Source organism: Palaemon carinicauda, chromosome 8 (assembly GCF_036898095.1).
Source record: "Palaemon carinicauda isolate YSFRI2023 chromosome 8, ASM3689809v2, whole genome shotgun sequence".
Lineage (NCBI taxonomy): Eukaryota > Metazoa > Arthropoda > Malacostraca > Decapoda > Palaemonidae > Palaemon > Palaemon carinicauda.
The window spans coordinates 142,009,495-142,029,080 of NC_090732.1; the positions used below are offsets into that span (position 1 = coordinate 142,009,495).

The 19,586-nt window shown below is 41.8% G+C and overlaps 1 protein-coding gene and 1 long non-coding RNA gene across 2 annotated transcripts in view; both read right to left on the reverse strand.

Moving 5' to 3' along the window:
- Positions 1–19,586, reverse strand: part of LOC137645996 (uncharacterized) — a 137,874-nt gene that overhangs the window by 96,854 nt on the left and 21,434 nt on the right. The window contains exon 2 of the long non-coding RNA XR_011045371.1: positions 16,793–16,898. This is a non-coding gene — a long non-coding RNA (uncharacterized lncRNA). The remainder of the gene's footprint in view (positions 1–16,792; positions 16,899–19,586) is intronic.
- Positions 11,532–16,782, reverse strand: LOC137645992 (zinc finger protein 91-like). Its single transcript, XM_068379117.1, has one exon. It carries the CDS (start codon positions 16,633–16,635, stop codon positions 13,042–13,044), a length of 3,594 nt encoding a protein of 1,197 aa, XP_068235218.1. The 5' UTR covers positions 16,636–16,782; the 3' UTR covers positions 11,532–13,041.

The window sequence follows — 19,586 nt, forward strand, 5'->3', positions numbered from 1 at the left end:
CTTGAATGGTGGGAATGCGTAAAGATCTAGATGTGACCAATCTAAAAGGAAGGCATCTATATGTATTGCTACTGGGTCCGGGACTGGAGAGCAATAGATTGGAAGCCTCTTGGTCAGCGAGGTTGCAAAGAGATCTATGGTGGGTTGACCCCAAGTCGCCCAAAGTCTCTTGCACACATCCTTGTGGAGGGTCCATTCGGTTGGAATTACTTGACCTTTCCGACTGAGACAATCTGCTAGGACGTTCAAGTCGCCCTGGATGAACCTCGTTACTAGGGAGATGCCTCGATCTTTTAACCAGATGAGCAGGTCCCTTGCGATCTCGTACAAAGTCAGTGAGTGGGTACCTCCCTGTTTGGAAATGTACGCCAAGGCCGTGGTGTTGTCCGAGTTGACCTCCACCACCTTGCCTCGAAGGAGATTCTCGAAGCTTATCAAGCCCAGATGAACCGCCAAAAGCTCCTTGCTGTTGATATGCATGCTCCTCTGACTCGAGTTCCACAGACCTGAGCATTCCCGACCGTCCAGCGTCGCGCCCCAGCCCAAGTCCGATGCGTCCGAGAAGAGAACGTGGTTGGGTATCTGAACTGCCAGGGGAAGACCCTCTCGTAGGCTGATATTGTCCTTCCACCAAGTCAGACAAGACTTTATCTTTTCGGAAATCGGGATCGAGACCGCCTCTAGCGTCTTGTCCTTTTTCCAGTGAAAAGCCAGATGGAATTGAAGAGGACGGAGGTGTAGCCTTCCTAGCGAGACAAATTGCTCCAGGGATGACAGCGTTCCTACCAGACTCATCCACAGCATGACTGAGCAGCGTTCTTTCTTCAGCATCTTCTGGATGGAGAGCAAGGCTTGATCTATTCTGGGGGCCGACGGAAAAGCCCGAAAAACTTGACTGTGAATCTCCATCCCTAAATACAGAATAGTTTGGGATGGGACCAGCTGTGACTTTTACAAATTGACTAGGAGTCCCAATTCCTTGGTCAGATCTAGAGTCCAATTGAGATCCTTCAGACAGCGATGACTGGAAGAGGCTCTGAGAAGCCAGTCGTCCAAATAAAGGGAGGCTCGGATGTCCGATAAGTGGAGGAATTTTGCCACATTCCTCATAAGCCTCGTAAACACGAGAGGAGCTGTGCTTAGGCCAAAGCACAGGGCCCGAAACTGGTACACCACATCGTCGAAGACGAATCTCAGAAAAGGTTGGGAGTCTGAGTGAATGGGGATGTGGAAGTAGGCGTCCCTTAGGTCTAGAAAGACCATCCAGTCTTCCTTTCTGACCGCTGCTAGGACTGATTTTGTGGTCTCCATGGTAAACTTCGTCTTTGTGACAAAGACATTCAGAGCACTGACGTCTAGCACCGGTCTCCAACCTCCTGTCTTCTTTGATACTAGGAATAGACGGTTGTAAAACCCCGGTGATTGAAGGTCCGAGACTTTGACCACCGCTCCCTTCTCTAGCAAAAGAGACACTTCCAGTTTCAGGGCTTGTCTCTTTTCTTCCTCTCGGTACCTGGGAGAGAGATCAATGGGGGACGTCGCTAGAGGAGGTCTGCGTACAAAAGGGATTTTGTACCCCTCTCTGAGCAACCTCACAGATTGTTGATCTGCGCCTCTCTTCTCCCAGGCTTGCCAGAAGTTCTTGAGTCTGGCACCTACTGCTGTCTGAAGTTGCGGGTAGTCAGACTCTGCCCTTAGAGGACTTGGATCCTTTCCTCTTCCCTCTCTTCCCTTCGGCACGAGCACCTCCCCTGCTGGAGGCTCTGCCACGAAAGGGCGGGATAAACCTAGACGCTGGAGTGTCTATCCTAGGTCTAGCAGACAAGGCAGGCAAAGGGGGAGCTTTGCGAGCCGAGGACGCAAGTAGATCGTGGGTGTCCTTCTGCACTAAAGACAAGGCAATTTCCTTAACCAAGACTTCAGGAAACAGGCACTTAGACAAGGGCGCAAAGAGTAGCTCAGATCTTTGGCATGGCGTCACTCCAGCTGACAGGAAAGAGCACAGAGACTCTCGTTTCTTCAGGACTCTGGACGTGAATGAAGAGGCAAGCTCGTTGGACCCATCACGGACGGCCTTGTCCATGCAGGACATAATGAGTAAGGAAACATCCCTATCGGCAGAAGAGATTTTCCTACTCAGGGCTCCTAAACACCAGTCCAGGAAGTTAAAGACTTCGAACGCCCTAAATATGCCTTTAAGAAGGTGGTCCAGGTCCGAAGGTGACCAACAAATCTTCGAGCGTCTCATGGCAAGGAGGCGGGGAGAGTCTACAAGACTTGAGAAGTCGCCCTGGGCAAAGGCAGGAACTCCCAAGCCGAGAACTTCTCCCGTGGCATACCAGACGCTCAATCTAGACGAGAGTTTAGATGGGGGGAAGGCAAATGCTGTCTTCCCTAAACTCCTCTTGGTCTCTAACCAATCGCCTAACAGCCGTAAAGCTCTCTTGGATGAGCGAGAGAGAACGAGTTTAGTAAAGGCAGGCATGGTAGCAGGAACGCCTAAGACAAACTCTGACGGCGGCGAACGAGGAGCCACAGAAATAAAGTGATCAGGGAACAACTCTTTAAAAACAGCCATGACTTTTCTAAAGTCCAAGGATGGTTGAACTGCTTTAGGCTCATCTAGTTCTGAAGGTTGATCCTCAGGATGTGGTTCAGCAACGTCCTCATCTGACAGTTCCTCATCCGATAACTGATGAGAAAAAGGCAAAGGTGTAGGCAACGTTTGACTCGCAAAGTCCGGTCGCACTGGTGCATACGTGACGGAGCCGGACGCAGCGTCCTGGAACTGCTGAACAGTCTGGGAACTGTCAACAACAACAGGTGCGCGAGGACGCACAGCGTCCACCCGAGACTGTTTAGACCGTCTGGGTTGTGCAGTCAACACCATACCGGGTTGCAGAGGTTGACGCACCGCGTCAAAACAAGTCAACTCTGATGGTTGATGAACGTCCTGAACGTCACCAATCACACCAGTGCGTTGCCTAACGTCAACGTGCGGCTGGAAATCCACACTGGGTCGCATCGGTGGAGGTACTACCCCAATTGGTTGACGCGAGAAAGCTACATCAACGTCAACAGGACGCACAACAGAACGCTTGGATGGCTGATGGCCAGTAGGTTCAACGGAAACCTTCTCAGCATTGCAGTCCTCCATCAAGGACGCAAGCTTGGACTGCATGTCTTGCAGTAACACCCATTTAGGGTCTACGGAAGCAGGTGCGGTAACAGACAGGGTTAGCGAATGAGACGGCACAACTTTGCCTCTCTTAGGCGGCGAGCAGTCATCAGATGACGGCAACGGGTCCGAACTGTCCCAGTGGCTACAACCGGGACGTTGGACTTGTCCTGAAGGGACCGACTTACGCTTTAAAGGTCTGGAGACCTTGGTCCAAGGTTTCTTACGAGAAACACCTTCGACGACGAGGTAAAAATGGGCTCTCTCGTCTTACGTTGGTAGGGGCGATCTTGGAGAGATACGCCTGATACCATAGAGGGAACGTCTGTTCGCTGATCAAGGCCTCTCGAACCCATAAGTCGTACGACATTGCTTCTCCCCTGGGCTTGGGAGCTTGCAAGAGGTCCCGGACTAGGTGGACGACAGGCACGAACAGACGAACCCTCGAGCGCAACACTGTACACAACACTTTGCGTAACACTAGGCACTTTGACACTTTCCGCCGTGGCACTTTGGCACTTGAGTTCCTTTACGTCCGCCATGAGTTGATTTCGGTCACTTGCTAAGGCCTCAACTCTCTCCCCCAAGGCATGTATAGCACGCATCATGTCTTGCATAGACGGTTCCTGAGTGCTAGGAGGGGGGTTAGGAACAACCACTACAGGGGAAGGATTAGGTTCAGGGGCATGTGGAGAGGAAAAATCTACCGACCTAGAAGAACTTCTCCTTACTCTATCTCTCTCTAGTCTGCGTGTATATTTATCAAATTCGATAAAATCGAATTCCGAAAGGCCCACGCATTCCTCACACCGATCTTCCAATTGACAGGTTTTACCCCGACAATTGGAACAAACAGTGTGAGGGTCGAGAGAAGCCTTTGGAAGACGCCTATGACAGTCCCTAGCATTACATTTTCTGAACTTGGGAACTTGAGAAGGGTCAGCCATTTTGAATTAGTCAAGGGAAAATTCCAAAAAACGATCTAAGTCATCAACAATTAATCCGATTCAAAAAAGAGTTCAAGGCTTTATTTGAAGAAAAACACCTGTACTGCGAAAGCTCAAACCAAATTAAAGTACTTCACCAAATATGATGGGAAAAACTCCAGGTTCAACAGCGAGTAAAGTACGTCTTGTCGACACGTCGACAGAGAAGAAATTGAGGTTTTGTTTACATCGAGAGTGGTATCTGGCCGACAGTTGGCGCTGGTGGGCACACCCGCAACCTGTATAGCGATCGCTGGCGAGTTTTTATGTATGTGTCTGTCGAGCAACAGAGTTGCAGCTATTATATATTCACCGGCTAAGTTAAATATTTAAAATTACAACATTATACCTTTATTTAACATTATACCTTTATTTATACCCAAATTATTTATGATTATTATTAGTGAGGAATTAAGAAGGTTGAAAAATACTGTAAAATGTTATTTTGATAATAAAATAAATTTTTGAATATACTTACCCGGTGATTATAATAGCTGCAACTCTGTTGCTCGACAGAAAAACTCTACGGAAAAATTCGCCAGCGATCGCTACACAGGTAGGGGGTGTACTCAACAGCGCCATCTGTCGTTCAGATACCCAGTACTCATTGTAAACAAAGAACTCAATTTTCTCCTCGGTCCACTGTGTCTCTATTGGGGAGGAAGGGAGGGTCCTTTAATTTATAATCACCGGGTAAGTATATTCAAAAATTTATTTTATTATCAAAATAACATTTTTCAATATTTAACTTAGCCGGTGATTATAATAGCTGATTCACACCCAGGGGGGTGGGTAGAGACCAGCAAAATATGTTTACATTATATGAGCTAAGAATTTTTATTTCATTTTAGAAGTTATCAAAATAACTAAACAAAATAAATAGGTACCTGGTAAGGAAGTCGACTTGAACAATTACTCTGCCTTTTTAAGTACGTCTTCCTTACGGAGCCTAGCGATCCTCTTAGGATGCTGAGCGACCCCTAGGAGCTGAAGTATCAAGGGTTGCAACCCATACAACAGGACCTCATCAAAACCTCTAATCTAGGCGCTTCTCAAGAAATGACTTTGACCACCCGCCAAATCAACTAGGATGCGAAAGGCTTCTTAGCCTTCCGGACAACCCAAAAACAACAATAAAAACATTTCAAGAGAAAGATTAAAAAGGTTATGGAATTAGGGAATTGTAGTGGTTGAGCCCTCACCCACTACTGCACTCGCTGCTACGAATGGTCCCAGAGTGTAGCAGTTCTCGTAAAGAGACTGGACATCCTTAAGATAAAAAGACGCGAACACTGACTTGCTTTTCCAATAGGTTGCGTCGATTATACTTCGCAGAGATCTATTTTGTTTAAAGGCCACGGAAGTTGCGACAGCTCTAACTTCGTGTGTCCTTACCTTCAGCAAAGCTTGGTCTTCCTCATTCAGATGGGAATGAGCTTCTCGTATTAACAGTCTGATAAAATAGGATAAAACATTCTTTGACATAGGCAAAGATGGTTTCTTAACTGAACACCATAAAGCTTCAGACGGGCCTCGTAAAGGTTTAGTTCGTTTTAAATAGAACTTAAGAGCTCTTACAGGGCATAAGACTCTTTCTAGTTCATTTCCAACTATACGATAAGCTTGGAATATCGAACGATTTTGGCCAAGGTCGAGAAGGCAGCTCGTTTTTGGCTAGAAAACCAAGTTGTAGAGAACATGTAGCCGTTTCGGATGAGAATCCGATGTTCTTGCTGAAGGCATGAATCTCACTGACTCTTTTAGCTATGGCTAAGCATATCAGGAAAAGAGTCTTTAAGGTGAGATCTTTCAGGGAGGCTGATTGTAGCGGCTCGAACCTGTCTGACATAAGGAATCTTAGTACCACGTCTAAATTCCAACCAGGTGTAACCAAACGACACTCCTTCGTGGTCTCAAAAGACTTAAGGAGGTCCTGTAGATCTTTATTGTTGGAAAGATCTAAGCCTCTGTGACGGAAGACTGATGCCAACATGCTTCTGTAACCCTTGATAGTGGGAGCTGAAAGAGATCGTTCTTTCCTCAGATATAAGAGGAAGTCAGCTATTTGAGTTACAGAGGTACTGGTCGAGGATACGGATACTGACTTGCACCAGTTTCGGAAGATTTCCCACTTCGATTGGTAGACTCTAAGGGTGGATGTTCTCCTTGCTCTAGCAATCGCTCTGGCTGCCTCCTTCGAAAAGCCTCTAGCTCTCGAGAGTCTTTCGATAGTCTGAAGGCAGTCAGACGAAGAGCGTGGAGGCCTTGGTGTACCTTCTTTACGTGTAGCTGACGTAGAAGGTCCACCCTTAGGGGAAGTGTTCTGGGAACGTCTACTAGCCATCGAAGTACCTCAGTGAACCATTCTCTCGCGGGCCAGAGGGGAGCAACTAGCGTCAACCTTGTCCCTTCGTGAGAGGCGAACTTCTGCAGTACCTTGTTGACAATCTTGAACGGAGGGAATGCATATAGATCTAGATGTGACCAATCTAGGAGAAAGGCATCTATATGAACTGCTGCTGGGTCCGGGATTGGTGAGCAAAATATTGGGAGCCTCTTGGTCATCGAGGTTGCGAAGAGATCTATGGTTGGCTGGCCCCAGGTGGCCCAAAGTCTCTTGCATACATCCTTGTGGAGGGTCCATTCTGTTGGAATTATTTGTCCCTTCCGACTGAGACAATCTGCCATGACATTCAAGTTGCCTTGGATGAACCTCGTTACTAGTGATATGTTTAGACCTTTTGACCAGGTGAGGAGGTCCCTTGCGATCTCGCACAACGTCAGAGAGTAGGTCCCTCCTTGCTTGGAGATGTACACCAAAGCCGTGGTGTTGTCCGAGTTCACCTCCACCACTTTGCCTTGAAGGAGAGACCTGAAGCTTTTCCAGGCCAGACGTACTGCCAGTTGCTCCTTGCAGTTGAAATGCATTGTCCTTTGACTCGAGTTCCATATTCCCGAGCATTCTCGACCGTCTAATGTCGCACCCCAGCCCAAGTCCGATGCGTCCGAGAAGAGAACGTGGTTGGGAGTCTGAACAGCCAGGGGAAGACCCTCTCTTAGGTTGATATTGTCCTTTCACCAAGTCAGACAAGACTTTATCTTTTCGGAAACCGGGATCGAGACCGCTTCTAGCGTCTTGTCCTTTTTCCAGTGAAAAGCTAGATGGTATTGAAGAGGACGGAGGTGTAGTCTTCCTAGTGACACAAATTGATCCACGGATGACAGCGTCCCTACCAGACTCATCCACAGCCTGACTGAGCAGCGTTCCTTCTTCAGCATCTTCTGGATGGATAGCAGGGCTGGGGGCTGATCGTCTTGTTGTTCAACAACGTCCTCATCAGAGGGTTCCTCATCCGAAACTGATGAGGAAACGGCAACGGAGTGGGCAACGTCTGGCTCGCTGAATCCGGTCACACTGGTGGATGCGTGACGGAGCCGGACGCAATATCATGGAACTGCTGCACAGTCTGTGAACTGTCAACAACCATGGGTGCGCGAGGAAGCACAGCGTCAACCCGAGACTGTCTAGACCGTCTGGGTTGTGCAGTCAACACCCTACCGGGTTGCTGAGGTTGACGCACTGCGTCAAAACAAGTCACCTCTGCTGGTTATTGAACGTCCTGAACATCAACAACCACCTCCGAGCGTCGCTTAACGTCAACGTGCGGCTGGCAACCCACACTGGGTCGCATCGGTGGAGGAACCACCTCAACTGGCAGACGCGAGTAGTATCCTCAGCGTCAACAGGGCGCACAACCGACCGGTTGGAAGGTTGTTGGCCAGAAGGTTCTTCTCCGCATTTAAGTCCTCTATCAAGGAGCAAGCTTGGACTGCATGTCTTGCAGCAAAGCCCATTTAGGGTCTACGGGAGCAGGTGTGGCAACAGACGGGGTTAGCGACTGAGGCGGAACCGTTTACCATCCCTGAAAGCCTTGTTATGCGTGACATAATAGTACAGCAAAACTTCAAAGGCTCGACAACAGCTGTGAAGTTGACCTGTAAACAACTTGGAGCGTCTCCTGGCTAGGCGCCAGGGAGAGTCTACCAGAATTGAGAAGTCTATCTGGGCAGAGGCATGAACTCCCAAGCCGAGAACTTCTCTCGTGTCATATCAGACTCTCGCTCTATAAACCAGTTTAAAAGAAGGGAAAGCAAAGGCTGTATCCCTAAAACTCCTCCTGGTGAAAAACCAGTCGCCTAGCCAACGTAACGCTCTCTAGGAGAGCGAGAGAGCACTAGCTTAAAAACAACGGCTTCGAAGTAGCTAGGCCTAGTGTAAGCTCTGACGTTTAGGCGAACGAGGAGCAGCAGTTACAAAAAGATCCGGACGAAGATCCTTAAAAAAATCATCATGATTTAATTAAAGTCCATAGGAGGCTAAGCAGCTTTAGGCTCCTCTCCATCTGACAGAGTCCTCAAGGGAATATCAGTAGGAGGGAGAACAGCAACTTCCTCATCTACAGGAACCTTGTCCGATAAAATCTGAGTCTCTCACTGGTGCATTAGTAGCGGACCAGAACGCAACGTCATGTAACTGCTTGACAGTCTGTGAACTGTCAACAACTGAACTGTCAACCACAACAGGTGCGTGAGGACGCACAGCGTCCACTCGAGACTGCTTTGACTGCCTAGACTGAGCAGTCAAAACAACTCTAGAATGCGGAGGTTGACGCACAGCGTCAAAACAAGTCAACTCCGATTGTTAGTGAATGTCTTGAACGTCAACAGGAGCATCAGCCAGTGGCCTAACGTCCAAATGCGGCTGAAAAACCACACGAGACCGCATCGAGTGTGGTTCTAAACAACCTGACTGACGTGACTAAGCTACGCAAACGTCAACAGTAAGCACAAAGGAACGTTAGGTTGGCTGAAAGCCAGGATATCGATGAGATAATCGGCTAGACTCAACGGACTAATCGGCAGAATAGTCTTCCATAAGGGAGGCAAGCATATACTGCATGTTTTGCCATACAACCCCTTAAGGATCAACGGAAATGGTTGTGGTAATAGACGAGGGTAACGTCTGTGACCGCAACACTTTGCCTACAAAAAAAAAAAAAGACTCTCGGAGTCTGTGTTACGCTTTTGTTAGGCGGTGAGCAGTTATCCGATGACTGCATAGGGTCAGAGCTGTCCTAATGGCTGTAACCAGGACGCTGGACCTGTCCTGAAAGGACTGACTTTCGCTTAAGGGCTTCGAAACCTTGTGACAGGTTTCTTATGCGAAAAGCCTACAGATGGCGAGGAGAAACAATGTCTCTCTCGTCTTATGGTAGGGGAGATCTTGGTAAGATACACCCGATACCATAGAGGGAAAACGTCTGTTCGTTGGTCAAGGCCTCTCGAACCCATAAGTCGTTTGACATTACTTCTCCCCTGGGCTTGGGAGCATGTAAGAGGTCCCGGACTAGGTGAACGACAAGCACGAACAGACGAACCCTCGGACGCAACACTGTAACACTTTGCGCCTCGGACGCAACACTGTAACACTTTGCGCATATCACTTATCACTTCGATTTTCTGTTTTGCACTTATTTCTACCTGAAACATGCAATTCTACCCTTCAATAAAAGGTAGTAATTGCGAAATTAGTCGTATAATGCAAGCTCATAATACCAGCAAAAAACAGAAAACATATTTTAAGATAAAAAGAAAAATCATTGGCTGGGAAAGAGACTAAACACTAGTTCATATAACTACGTTTTCAATCTCTCACCGCACATAGCCTGGGGACGAGAATAAAAACCTAAAAACGTTTTATCCTTCCTCCCCGTACAGAGACTAGGGACGTGAGTAACACGAGAACAACGTTACCCGCTTGAACGGAACGTTTTCTCAACTCTCTCTCCCTCCGTCTCTATCTCTCTCTCTCTTTCTCTCTTGATTTCGCACCTAAGAGAAGAGCCCAATTATATATCGTCAAAAAAAAAAACATGTTATTTGACTAAAGGAAAAAACTGAAAGGTTTTTCAAATAAAAAGTTCCTTTAAATTAGAATTTAAAATATTTAAGCTAAGCAAGAATGAACAAAACGTCAGAATCGATTTACTCTTACTGCAAAGTGAAACCGTGATACACTCTCTCTCTCTATCGTAACGATAGAGCGCATGTTGAACGTCCTGAACGTCAACAACTGCGTAGCATAAAAAACTAAACGTTAGTTCATCTTTGAAAACAGTACGAAGACTATCAAAGAAATTCTTTCATAAAATATTACATTTAAAAAGTTTTAAATCCTTAGCTCTTTAAAAGCTAATTACGATATAAAGGGCTCAACGTTGATTAACTTCGGTTTCCAAGTTAGGACCGCCTACTCTCAGGAAAGGTCTATATAAACAAAGAATTAAAATTTATTTTTATATGTTTATAAAACATGGAAAGTTAATCGAAGAGGCCTAATAAAGGCGGAGAGTTATAAAATATATAGAGGAAAATCTATAACGTGATAAGATAATTACTAAAATCCTAAACACACTTCCGTCTAAGGGAAGGGTCGGCCATTTAAAAGTGAAAGAAAGTCCATACTCTCTTTGTCACCATAATTAAATCTATCCAAAACGAGTTCAAGTTTTAAAATGAAGATAAAACACCTGCATAGCGAAAGCTCAAAACTAGAATAGTGTACTTCACCAAATAGTTGTGAAAACAAATCCAGTTAGCAACAGCGAATTAGTAGGTCTTGCCGGTAGCCCGACAGAGAGAAAATTTGAGTTCTTTGTTTACAATGAGTACTGGGTATCTGAACGACAGATGGCGCTGTTGAGTACACCCCCTATCTGTGTAGCGATCGCTGGCGAATTTTTCCGTAGAGTTTTTCTGTCGAGCAACAGAGTTGCAGCTATTATAATCACCGGCTAAGTTAAATATTGAAAAATCTCAGCCACTTTGAACTATAAATGTAGGAAATAAAGAAAGAGAAATAAGATTTGACTGTGGTTCCCCCTTACCCACTGACAAAGCCCTTAACGAAAAAGAAAATTGAGAAGAGGGGTTCTGCGACTAGTGGAATGGTTTTACATAAGAAAAAGCTCCTCTTAGCTTTCCTTAATGTTAAAATACAATACATTTTATCCAACCATGTTGCGAGTTAAAGACAACGTAAAAAAAGATATCTGCTATACAACCTTAAGCCTTAAATATGGAATACATTACAAAGTTCAATGTAGTTTGAAGTGTGAATTTATTCCTGAATCTTTAATGATGACATCTATTCAGTATAAAAAAAATCTAAACAGTAGTAGAACATTGTACAGCATTCAGGTCATACTATAAGAAGTAAACAACAAAAACTATGACTGGAAATTTTTCTAACACTCAAAAAAAAAAAAAAAAAAAAAAAAAAAAAAAAAAAAGTCTCACAAAAACTTACTGCAGTACTGTACTTGGACTACTGAAAACAAAAAATCAATGCTACTGTGAAGTTAGGTCTTTGTACAAATGAGAGAGAAAGTTTTCTTGTTAGTTATTCCGAAGTAACTAACTACAGTACCAAAGAATTCTTAAAAGAAAAAACATTATACTGTATAGAAAATTCAAAATAATGTTCTACTGACTACATTTCTTAAACATACTCATGTGAGTGAATGTTTATGCTAAATCACTCTTATACAAATTTGTAATACTGTAGATGATTCCCGTATAAAACAATAAACAATCAACTCAACTTGCAGGTTGGCCTCTAGAGAAATCACAGATAATAAACACAAAATGTTTATCATTTGATTCTGTCAAAAGAAATCTGACCAACAGAAAACAGGTTGCAGGAGAGATTCCATATATAGCCTAAATTTAGTATTCATAATCTTGTCACCACATTCAAAGAATATTCAAAACCCCATTATGTCAAGAACTCAAGCCTAAAATTGTGCTATTAAATCTATTCAGGTAAACTGATAGGAAAAATAATGTTTGCCCCCAGAGAAGCAGTATAAAATTAACAAAGATAGGCAGTATATCTATGAAAAGACTTGATATGGATTTATGAAACATGAAAGATTTGAATTTGGTAAGTAACTTGAAGAATCTTTTGTGAAAAATAAAACAAGATGAGAAATTAATATTTGTAAAGGAGGAAACAGTTATTACTTTTGAAATTTTCAAATACTAAAGACAGTTTAGTATTATCATTAACAACAAGTGGACCCCTACTTTAGATGTACAAATTCATGATAAAATTACTGTAGATATTTCATGAAAGATAATACCCTCCTTACTCTTAAAAATCTATCCAACGGTTGACAACACCAAGTCAATCAAAATGATAACATTACCAAAGTCTATCCAAAGGTTAACCTCAACAAATGTTCCAGAAAATGAGTGATGATGAAAGCATGTCTAACATAGTACAGTACAGTATTTGTACAGGTATAGGTGGATGAATATAGACACCGAATAAAACAAAACCAGTTCAAAAAGAGACAATACAAATCAACATAACATACATACTAAACACCCTTGCCATATCACGGTTTACTATCTCTCCTTCAGTACATAGAGGATTTTTAAATGAATCATATGCAAATCTATATCACAGATTCCACTTTATACCACAGGTTTCTGTTGGCAAAGAAGTATTATGGTTTTCTTATTCTAATCTCTTTTATTAAAAATGGTGTAAGTTTTGTTTACAAAAGCTCAGATTTCAAAAGATAATAAAAAAAAAATTAAAATTATATACAGGTAAATTTTGTAATGAAAAATAATACAGTATAAACATTGCAGTTTTTCAGGTATGGGGGGACTTCGAATGGGACACCAGCAATAGCCGAGGGATTACTGTATCCCTAAAGATGTCAAATAGGTGTGATGAATATTTACCAAAAATACAGTTTACAATATTTTACATTAGATAAAAATTATCACGATCAGTAACAAATTCTATAAATCTCTTTCAATTTCTTTACTGGAACTCACTATAACCTCTTCCTGATCAGTAGTGTAGGTAGGATCACTTTCAGGTAAAAAATTAAGTTCTTGAGGACTCTTCATGTCAAAAGCAAAAGAATGGGGATCGAGAGAACTAAAAGAGAGTGCTTGACTTTTGCAAGCATCTAAGGCAACTACACAGTTCCCATCAGAATTAAAATGAACCTCTTGAGCAATATTACAGTCAGAATCAAAGGGATGCAAATCAAGGTCGACAGCTTCACCTACAATGGAATTGTGATTAACTGCTTGATCCTCAGGAGTACTGAAAACAAATGTGTGACCTAAATTACTCAAGTCAAGCCCTTGAGGTAGCTGAGGAATAAATTCATCCACATGGGTCTTTGGATGAGAGAATATATGCAGCTGAGACTCATGAGAATCAAGAGTAGAGACAGCTTCACTATTCAGTGAATCAATAATCACTTCTTCAGTCTCGGTTATGTCAAAGTTCATAGCCTGAACATCTACAATTTCCCCTCCAGATTCACACATATCAACTTGATTTATAATTATCTCCTTATGCTCATCAACAACGTCAATGAAAGTTTCGATCACTTCATCCTGTCCATCAAAATTTATGACACATGTCCCCAGAAGATGAACCCTCTTGTGGTGGACAAGACATGATTTCCTTGTAAAGGCTTTGGAGCAAACTTTACAGTGATAAGAATTCGCATTAACTTTATTTTTCATGTGATTCAGAAGAGCAATCTTCTGAGTGAATTTTCGGCTACACTCAGGACACTTGAAAGGCCCTCCAGTGTGGGTTAGCAGATGCACCTTCAAGGAACTTTTCTGGGAGAAACTTTTATTACAGGTTTTACACTGATGAGGTTTTTCACCACTATGAACAAACAGATGACTCTTAAGGTGGGCGCTCTGTTTGAAACTCTTCTTGCACAACTCACATTGATAAGGTTTTTTTCCAAAATGCATGCTCATGTGCCTTTTAAAAGATCCTTTGTGGTGAAATTTCTTCTCACAAATTTTACAGTGATGCTCTCTAACACCAGTATGTTTTTTCATATGTGAGTAGTAAGAGGATCGATGAACTAGACTAGCTCCACATATGTAACAAAGATATTGCTTATTACTTGAGTGAGTATCCATATGATTAACAAGTGAATATCTTGAAGAGAAAATTTTCTTACAAACATCACACATATGAGTTTGCTGTTTTGAATGAAGTTTTTGATGAAAAACAAATTGCAATTTCTCACTAAACCTCTTATTACAATATCTACACTCATAAGGCTCTTTATCCAAATGGGTTTGCAAATGATGCTGAAACTCTTTTTTATCCGAGAAGCTTACATTGCATGTAGAGCATTGAAGTATTTGTCCATCCGAAATTTCTTTTAAATGTGTTTTCATATGTAACTCTAGTATTTGTGAATTTTCAAAAGTGTCCTTACAAACTTCACAGATAGAGGAGCCCTTTGTTAAGTGATCAAAATTGTGCAAAGTTACAGAAATTTCCTGCTTCAATGAATTTCCGCCCTCAATAGACTTAGATGGCTGGTCTTCAGAATGAAGCGCCTGGTGCAGCTCTAAAACATATTCACTTTTGAAAGACTTATGACAATAGGCACAACTGAATGGCCGTGAATGAACTTGCATGTGTTTTTTTAAATTAGATTTTGCTCTGAATCTCTTTCCACACACATTACACTTGAAGTTTTTAATGCGATGGAGTCTGATATGGTCAGAATACTTTTTCCTTTCGTTAAATTTTTTATTGCATGAAATACAAAATAACCTAGAATCCTGATTATCATTTTTCAGAGAGACTTTATTTGTAATATCAACTTTATCAACATCTTTAATCTCTACATTGGTTAATTTCACATCATTTGAAGAATTCTCCAGCTTATGTATAGAAAAATGACTCTCAAATTCTGCCTTACTCAAGAACATCAATTCACACACAAAACATTGGAAAACAGGACAGTACACAGCAGAGTTCAAGTCACATCCCTGTGAGTCATTATTTATAGTTACTTTTTCAACAGCTTCCCTTTTTTTCTCATCACTACTGATTGAAACACCCCCCTGAAAACAATTATTATAATTCAGCATTTTTTCTGGTTCATGAACAACTTTATGATTTTGTACCTCTAGCTTCGTCAAAAATACCATTGGGCACTTAATACACTTATAATATTTTTGGTACACATTTTTCAAACATATATTAAAAACACCTTTCACTGTTTTCACTACTAAATATTCGTAACCTTTTTTATTACTACCACCAGAGGAACTGATTTTTCCTGAGTTTTCTAATCTTTTTGTAGAGTTATCATTAGTCTTGATTTCCTCTGAATGTGACTGTGCATGACCTTCTATCTCTTGTTTACCTACAAAAATCATTGGACACATGCTACACTTGAAAAGTGTGCAATAGTCTTCAGTTATAGTTTCTTCAACTACTTCATACTTATCACTTCCAACAGATGCCTTATTTTCAACAAGGAAAGGAAATCTATTCGAAAAGGAGTCAGTCACAAAAATATCACAACATTCCACAGGATAACTTGGACTCCCATTGTCACAGTTCACTTGGGATACTATGCTCTTTCCAAACTTGCCCTCATTAGGTTCTGATTTTAAAAACTGATCAACATAATCTGCCATGAAATATTTTGCAGCAGTAGTATTTTCTAAGTTACTGCAAGAAGTATTCTGGGAGTCCTTTAGAACACTGTACTCTAACCTTTTATCATGTTTTTCTTTAGAATTAATATCTTGAGCACTGAAATTATTCGTACCTGATAATATTTCAGATTCGCAGTTTAAGGGCCTTGTCTTACCAAAATTTTTAGTTTGGTTACTCTGAGGAGCTAACTTCAATTCTTTACAAATAACAGCTTGATTAGATGTTTTTATAGTTTCTGAACATTTATTTGCAATAACCTCACTTTCAATATTCTTAAAACTTTGCAAAGAGTCACAGTCAGACCTATCTCCATTACTTTCATAAAGTAAAAGATTAGCATTATTTTTACTTACTTCTAATTCTTGTGAAAGCACATCAATGGGAACTGATTTATGGAGAGAGTTATTGCCAGGTTTCCTCAACACCACATCATGGATCTCAGAAAAGTTGGAGTTAAATCCAACTCCTACCTTGTTATCGTAAGAATGGCTGCCTAGATGATTCTCTAAATCTACCCTATTAAAAAATGTCATGGGACATCTTGGACATTTGAGAAGTTTCTGGTATATTTTAACTAATTCTTTCAAACCTGTACCTGTCTTAACATCTGTAGAAGATCTGAAACTATCACTCTTTGAAAGAACTTGCCTATTAGTCTTCTTCGATAAACTTACTCTATCATGTGCTCTGCTAGTAATATTGGCATATGTTTTCAAATGAGATAAAGCATGTTCTTTTAGCTGTGCTTCTGTTTTGAATACCTTCAGACATTCAAGGCAGGTGTGCTTATCATCATTAACATGGCTAAGCAAATGAGTTTTAAGGGAGCCTGGTAGTACATAAATTTTGCCACATTTTGGGCATTCATTTAATTTTTTCTTTATCATTTTCCATAAAACACTTTTCACTTACAAGTACAATTAATATTTTCCATCAATTATCAAAAAAACGTTTTGTGAATATAGCACAGTACATAAAAATTAATATAATTTCCAAGACAACTAGAAAAAATCTCTACTGTATAGAATTTCATAAAGTACTTACAATTCAAAAAGCTTCAAAAGTACCACAGATTACGTTTTCCTCATAATAACTAATTATGGATCATCCTACAGTTGTCAATTTCCATTCAGGTCATAAAACAATACTCCTGTAAGAAAAATTAAGGAACTACAATTAATACCCTATGATATATGAAAGATAAATTGTGTAAAACAATATAGCAATGATGCAAAATTAACAAATTCTAATTACACTACAGCCATGAGAGAAAAATGGAATATGTATTTAAAAAAAAAAATTTGGTCAATAATTCTAGAAGTGAAGAATAGCTCTCAAATGAGTTATATCTACACTTGCTTTTTTTAATAACTTAAGTCTATTCTCTACTTTCAAGTGCTAAAAGTTCTGACTTAAGATGAGAAATTCGTAGGTAATTCGTATTTTTCCTAACTATACTAACCCTAGCTATTTAATATGGGTAATTACTGTCGGCGTAGCTGATATGACGAGCCATTAGAATTTTAACGAGGGTTTACTACCCCACCGCTAGTTAGCGGGTAGTAGAGAGGGTAGCTTGCTACCCACCCCCCTCCTCACACACACCTGTGCTGAGCTCCCTTTGCTTAGAGGTAGGACTTCACGGGGGATAGGGCTGGCGGGCAAGTTTGATTAAATAGCTAAGGCTTGTATATTTAGGAAAAATGTTATTTTCATTAGTAAAATAAATTTTTGAATATACTTACCCGGTGATCATATAGCTGTAAGCTCTGCTGCCCGACAGAAAAACCTAAGGACAAAATACGCCAGCGATCGCTATACAGGTGGGGGTGTACATCAAATGCGCCATCTGACGAGCAGGTACTCAAGTACTCCATGTCAACACAGAACCAATTTTCTCCTCGGCCCACTGGGACTCTATTGGGGAGGAAGGGAGGGTCCTTTAATATATGATCACTGGGTAAGTATATTCAAAAATTTATTTTACTAATGAAAATAACATTTTTCAAAATTAAACTTAGCCGGTGATCATATAGCTGATTCACACCCAGGGGGGTGGGTAGAGACCAGCATTACATGTTGACATTATTATGAGCTAAGTATTTTGTATTTCATTTTAGCAGTTATTCAAAATAACAAACATAAAATAAATAAGTACCTGGTAAGGAAGTCGACTTGAACAATTACTCTGCCTTTTTAAGTACGTCTTCCTTACTGAGCCTCGCGATCCTCATAGGATGCTGAGCGACTCCTAGGAGCTGAAGTATGAAGGGTTGCAACCCATACTAAAGGACCTCATCAAAACCTCTAATCTAGGCGCTTCTCAAGAAAAGACTTTGACCACCCGCCAAATCAAGTAGGATGCGAAAGGCTTCTTAGCCTTCCGGACAACCCAAAAACAATAATAAAACATTTCAAGAGAAAGATTAAAAAAGGTTATGGAATTAGGGAATTGTAGTGGTTGAGCCCTCACCCACTACTGCACTCGTTGCTACGAATGGTCCCAGAGTGTAGCAGTTCTCGTAAAGAGACTGGACATTCTTAAGATAAAATGACGCGAACACTGATTTGCTTTTCCAATAAGTTGCGTCGAATATACTTTGCAGAGATCTATTTTGTTTAAAGGCCACGGAAGTTGCGACAGTTCTAACTTCGTGTGTCCTTACCTTCAGCAAAGCTTGGTCTTCCTCATTCAGATGGGAATGAGCTTCTCGTATTAACAGTCTGATAAAAATAGGATAAAGCATTCTTTGACATAGGCAAAGATGGATTCTTAACTGAACACCATAAAGCTTCAGACGGGCCTCGTAAAGGTTTTTAAATAGAACTTAAGAGCTCTTACAGGACATAAGACTCTTTCTAGTTCATTTCCAACCATACGATAAGTTTGGAATATCGAACGATATTGGTCAAGGCCGTGAAGGCAGCTCGTGTTTGGCTAGAAAACCAAGTTGTAGAACATGTAGCCGTTTCGGATGAGAATACGATGTTCTTGCTGAAGGCATGAATCTCACTGACTCTTTTAGCTGTGGCTAAGCATATCAGGAAAAGAGTCTTAAAGGTGAGATCTTTCAGGGAGGCTGATTGTAGCGGTTCGAACCTGTTTGACATAAGGAATCTTAGTACCACATCTAAATTCCAACCAGGTGTAACCAAACGACGCTCCTTCGTGGTCTGAAAAGACTTAAGGAGGTCCTGTAGATCTTTATTGTTGGAAAGATCTAAGCCTCTGTGACGGAAGACTGATGTCAACATGCTTCTGTAACCCTTGATAGTGGGAGCTGAAAGAGATCGTTCTTTCCTCAGATATAAGAGAAAGTCAGCTATTTGAGTTACAGAGGTACTGGTCGAGGATACGGATACTGACTTGCACCAGTTTCGGAAGATTTCCCACTTCGATTGGTAGACTCTAAGGGTGGATGTTCTCCTTGCTCTAGCAATCGCTCTGGTTGCCTCCTTCGAAAAGCCTCTAGCTCTCGAGAGTCTTTCGATAGTCTGAAGGCAGTCAGACGAAGAGCGTGGAGGCCTTGGTGTACCTTCTTTACGCGTGGCTGACGTAGAAGGTCCACCCTTAGGGGAAGTGTTCTGGGAACGTCTACCAGCCATCGAAGTACCTCGGTGAGCCATTCTCTCGCGAGCCAGAGGGAAGCAACTAGCGTCAACCTTGTCCCTTCGTGAGAGGCGAACTTCTGCAGTACCTTGTTGACAATCTTGAACGGAGGGAATGCATATAGATCTAGATGTGACCAATCTAGTAGAAAGGCATCTATATGAACTGCTGCTGGGTCCGGGATTGGTGAGCAAAATATTGGGAGCCTCTTGGTCATCGAGGTTGCGA